This window comes from Atta colombica, unplaced genomic scaffold (genome assembly GCF_001594045.1).
Source record: "Atta colombica isolate Treedump-2 unplaced genomic scaffold, Acol1.0 scaffold9, whole genome shotgun sequence".
Lineage (NCBI taxonomy): Eukaryota > Metazoa > Arthropoda > Insecta > Hymenoptera > Formicidae > Atta > Atta colombica.
In genome coordinates this window covers 2,682,205-2,687,630 of record NW_017259583.1, presented here as the reverse complement: position 1 = coordinate 2,687,630, position 5,426 = coordinate 2,682,205, and the positions used below count along the sequence as shown (strand labels likewise).

General features: G+C 35.2%; 1 protein-coding gene across 1 annotated transcript; it reads left to right on the top strand.

Annotated features, from left to right (window-relative positions):
- Window positions 1-1,022: 1,022 nt before the first annotated feature.
- Window positions 1,023-5,207, top strand: LOC108693319 (armadillo repeat-containing protein 8-like). The gene is made up of 8 exons (XM_018202205.1): window positions 1,023-1,195; window positions 1,329-1,402; window positions 1,832-2,282; window positions 2,384-2,878; window positions 3,006-3,297; window positions 3,899-4,422; window positions 4,702-4,868; window positions 4,955-5,207. Exons 1-8 carry the CDS (start codon window positions 1,169-1,171, stop codon window positions 4,989-4,991), a joined length of 2,067 nt encoding a protein of 688 aa, XP_018057694.1. The 5' UTR covers window positions 1,023-1,168; the 3' UTR covers window positions 4,992-5,207.
- The last annotated feature ends 219 nt before the right edge of the window (window positions 5,208-5,426 follow it).

Below are 5,426 nucleotides of genomic sequence, written 5' to 3'. Positions count from 1 at the left end.
TTATTATTTTAGAATAAATAAAACTATCGCACATTAAAATGTATAATTATGATTTTTATTTATGATTGAAAAAGATATCATAAAGCAGGAAAATAAAAAATTGAAGATTTCTGTTTTTATATAATAAATTGTATTATTTTAATACTCTATTATTTTTTTTTAAATCTTCATTCATATCTTTTTTTTTATGTTTTAAATTAAATATACTTAATCAAATCATTCTTAACCGGATAAACAAAATAGTTATCTACATGATTGAGGTATTTATTGCAGAAATTTATTGCATGTCACTCTGATGTGACAATTTTGCCGGAAGTATTAGCTGAAATATACATGAGAGTTTTTGAAAATTTCAAAACGTTCAAAAGAAAATGTTCTAATGAGTGTAATAGGTTTATATCGGAATTCTCATGGTTAGAATTTCGATTTAAATTAAATAATACATAATATATCAATTTCAATTAATGCAAATTAAAAAATTGATGCTTAAATAAATAAATATTGATCAAATATAATGATACATATATATATGCATATATATTATGCATATATATTTGACATACATACACATACACATACAAAATTTATTTAACATGACGTAATTGCACAAATCTACAGGAGTATGTATAGTGTTCGAACTTTTAAAATGCCAATGCGTTCTAAAACTCATCAGAATTAAGGAGTGTTTTGTTTGAAAGTGTCTATTATATTCTACATATATTTGAATACATTAAGAATACAAAATTCTATTTGCTTTATGTGTAGATTTAAAAAATTTAATTCTCAAGTTAATTGTACATTAATCCGCAAATTATATATTTAATTATAAATTATTATTTCGATAATCGATTTATCCTCATTTTATTATAAAAGGAAAGAATGTTGAAGAGAATCGAATTAGAAGTAGTTATAGGAGGTAGTTATAGGAGGTAGGAAGACTTTTTCCTAGAAGAAAAACTCTCCACAATGTTGGCATCATTGGCAACAAGTCGAGCTTATTTTAGAACACGAGAAACGCAACGTACAACCGAATCGCGAACGTTTCATATAGAACGTATATAGTGCGCAAACTGAATCTGACGGTTCCTCGTGGTAATCGTTGTGCCAGGAAGCCCGACCGAGCGGAACGATTTACAGGATATTTATGTGAGAACGCAGACGAGCGAAGATGGTGTCGGTGATGCAGCCGTACATGGTGAGTTCGATGTCCGATTAGTTTCGTATGCGACCTCCGGTAAAGGGCCGTTTGATGCATTGATAGAGCTGACGAATCCCACCGTTGCTAGTAACGCCAATAATTACATTACGGTTTTCTCACGGTCTTGCAGGACATCGAGAGTTCCAGGAGCTACATCGATGAGCTGTACTCTCCGGACGCGCAGAAATGCCTGGAAGCGATTATGTGAGTGTTAAAAAAATTATTCTTAACCTTAAGGATAATACTTCATATGACTGAAAAGGTTTATTCTTTATTACTTCATTCGATTGCACTGAAGCTTCCTTTCTCGTTTTTATCAAACATATATTTGTTCATTCTTTCATTTTAAATACAAAGAATGTACACTAATTTGGCTATAAAAAAAATAGATTTAAAGTTTCCAACGACGTTTTCTCTACTTATGTTTATTTCTACCAATGTAAATTAATTAAAATTTTAATCTCGGTTTATAAGTCACTTTTTATCTTCTTCCAGTTCTAATTAGAAAAAGATAAACGATACATTAAACCAAAATAATAATTAATCTACATTAGGGATGCAAAATGGGCTTTATTACATTTACTTTTTAAATAAAAAACTGTATTAATGTTTCATGAATCTGATCTTTCTCAGATGTCTCAAGAATTCAGTGATCGGGAGCAACAGGCAAAAGGGTTCGGTTATAGCTCAAGGTGTGGTGCCTCGTCTCTTGCAATTGCTTGGCGATACGTCCGGTACCATCAGCGATCGTATAAGATTAGAATCGGCTGTAACATTGGGTTCCTTAGCCAAGGGCACGGATCAGCATGTACTGGCGCTTATAGATTTAGGTGTAGTTCCACTGCTTCTACAAGTCTTGATCTCCTCTCCAACTCCCGACATTGTCGCAGACAGCAAGATAAAGGTCCTAGATTTGTTGCACGAGGCCTGTTTGCGATGTCTGCGCACGGTATTCCAGCATACGGCAGCGCCGGTCCACTCGATTTATCAGGATCCCGCGTTAGTACCACGGTTGTTGTCTCTAGCAAGTCGGTCGGTCACCTGTCAAGTCTGTGTCGCGACAATTTTAACTACGGCATGTAAGGTAAAGAGAGGTCTGAAACTCTAATAAAAATATATAAAATATATAAAATATATAAATATATCTGTGCCATAAGAAGGAACTAATTGCAAATTGTTTGTTAGACGACAGAGGAACAGAACGCTTTGTCCAAAGGCGGTGCGGTAGAAACACTAGCGATGCAACTGGATTCCCCCTTGTCTGATGTCCAATTACCAGCTCTAGCCTGCTTAGCGAATATGTGTTACCAGAATCACATGGTGTCGGCTATGGTAGCGTCAGCCAGCACTAGTAATACTGTCCATGGTAGATTGGTACCTGTCGCATTAGGTCAATTAATGGGACGTGAGAAGAGTTCATTGATACAACTCGAAGCAGCGAGATGTATCGCGTATATGCACAGGGCCGGGGCGTTGCCATCCACCGATCCGCGAGTAGTGTATCGCACGTTACCCTGCCTCGTACGTTTATGTCATCGAGACCGACCGCCACGCGAGAGAGTCGCCGCGGCCGAAACACTTGCGTATCTAACCGAAGTTGATACAGATCTACAGCGTTTAGCTTCCATTAGTAATCACTTGATACCGACACTGGCGGAATTGCTAAGACCACATCCGCAAGTAAGCAGAAGTTACATTAAATATATTGAATATCTACAAAGTATGATAAAATTGATTTAAAAAAACTCCATTAGGTTGTATTAAAATAGTGTTTAAATAAAAGTTGTACGTAATACTTTTTGTTGAGGTCCAAGATGCAACGCTAACGCAAGATATGCGACAAGCTGCGTTCAGGGCATTTGCGTCTCTCGGAGCGAATGACGAAGATATCCGAAAGCGTATTATTGAAACAGAAAGTCTTATGGAACAAGTTGTCTCTGGTCTTCAAGATCCTGGTGGATCCCGTGTTCGTTTAGCCGCGGTTAGATGTTTGCATTCCCTTTCGAGGAGTGTGCAACAGCTTCGTACTACATTTCAGGATCATGCAGTGTGGAGGCCACTTATGCAGTTGTTACATGGAGCGGACAAGGGGTTGGAGGGTAAAATATGATAATACATTTACAATAAGCATTACAGAGATACGCTACAATAAACACTGAGAAACGTATAATGTATGTTGCATGCATATATATTGCATGTAAGATACGAAAAAAATAATACATATATTTAGCTTGAAATTTCGAATTAACATCTTAATCAAAAAGAAAAAGATGCAATATCGAAAAGAGGGTTATTAATGTACAATGTGAGTTATTCTTTTTTTATTCTATATAAGACAAGAATAGATTTGTAGCTCAATTAAAAATGCACGCATCAAGAAAAGTTCGCAACCTTTTACGCTTGTGTTGGCCATATTAGTATGTCGTAAGAAAGATATTTACAATAGATATAATAGAAGATACAATAGATATAAAAGAATTATATATAAACATGAATTTAAAACAGGGCGACTGTTTTCTCATGCGTGTAAATAGAAATGATAAATACATCCCTATTCTTTTCTCTCTGCATTGTAAGATTATTTTTCAAAAAAAAAAGAACAAGAATAAAGAGATCAGTGCTTAGTAATTAGCTGTTATTATTAGTATTCAATCGCCAACTATATGAGTTACTATTAACATTGTCATTATTGTACTATAGGTAGAGGCGAAGGTGAAGGTGATTTATTAACTGTTGCCTCGAGTACTTTATGTAATTTACTGTTGGAGTTTAGTCCGAGCAAAGAGCCAATTCTTGAGTCCGGCGGAGTAGAATTATTGTGTTCTCTCACTAAACGGCCTGAATCGGCACTCCGACTGAACGGCATTTGGGCTCTAATGAACGTGGCCTTTCAAGCGGAGCAACGTGTAAAATCGCAAATACTCTCATGCTTGGGCACAGATCAGATTTTTCGTCTCTTGGCCGATCCTGAGTTAGGTGTCCTGATGAAAACTCTGGGTCTATTACGAAATTTGCTTTCCACTAAAGCTCACATAGATCGTATAATGGGCGAGCACGCCACGCACGTTATGCAAGCGGTCATTCTAGTACTGGAAGACCCAGAACATCCGGCGGATGTTAAAGAGCAAGCACTTTGCATTTTAGCAAATGTAGCTGATGGCGATCGAGCTAGAGATCATATTATGGCTAATGACGACGTGCTTAAGAAACTCATGGATTATATGGTTCGTACATTTACAAGTATTTCATTGAGTATTTCTAAACGATTAATAGATAGGATAATAAACAAGCTTAAAGATTGAAAAAACAAATCGCGTAACTTATACTTATTTTATCTACGATAGTAAAAAATAACAACTTTGAATACCACAAGTTTCAAACATGTATTAAATCGATTAAGTATTCGCATTTCCTCAAGTCCTATCTATTAATTTAATAATTATATCTTGAATAGGGACCACCAATTATATGTTGATATTTTTTTATGTGTACATTTTATTTAGATGCATAGCAACGTGAAACTGCAAGTTGCTGCTATTTTTTGTGTATGCAACCTAGTCTGGAGAGAGGAACCCGGTGCAGCGCAGCGGCAAGCGCGTCTGCGGGAATTAGGAATTTATCGTATCTTGCAACAATTACGTCACACAAAAGACACTCAACTATTTGAGAAGTAAAAATGAGCATTACGTGCTAAATTATTGTCGTTTGTTGTATCTTTTTGTATAACAGAAGTCTCATATGTAATTTCCGTTTCAGAGTCAAGACTGCCCTATCACAATTCTACGAACCTTGAACTTGGAACGTATCACCGTTGAAGATTAGGTTATGATTTCAAGTATCTTTTTTATATTTGAAATAAATTACGAGTTTAGCATTAACACTGTGATCACCTCGGTTGACAATGTAATCGAAAGTTACAAACAAGAGCAAACTGATCTTTCTGAGCCTATGCCTGTAATCTATGTCTCTGTGTAGTATTTATTTAACTTAATAGAAGAAAATAATATGAATTGCACGTGATTCATTTGTTTATTTCAAAGGAAACGTTTGATATATATTATTTAAAAAGTATAACATTGATTTACAAGCAAAGGCTTCAGATATGGAATGTCGTAAAAAAAATTAAAGGGATAAATAAATCGTGAAAAGAAATTGAAATAAATAGAAAACAAATATACTTGTACGGTATACTTCCATACCTTTAGATATATCCGTCAGAAATACAAAG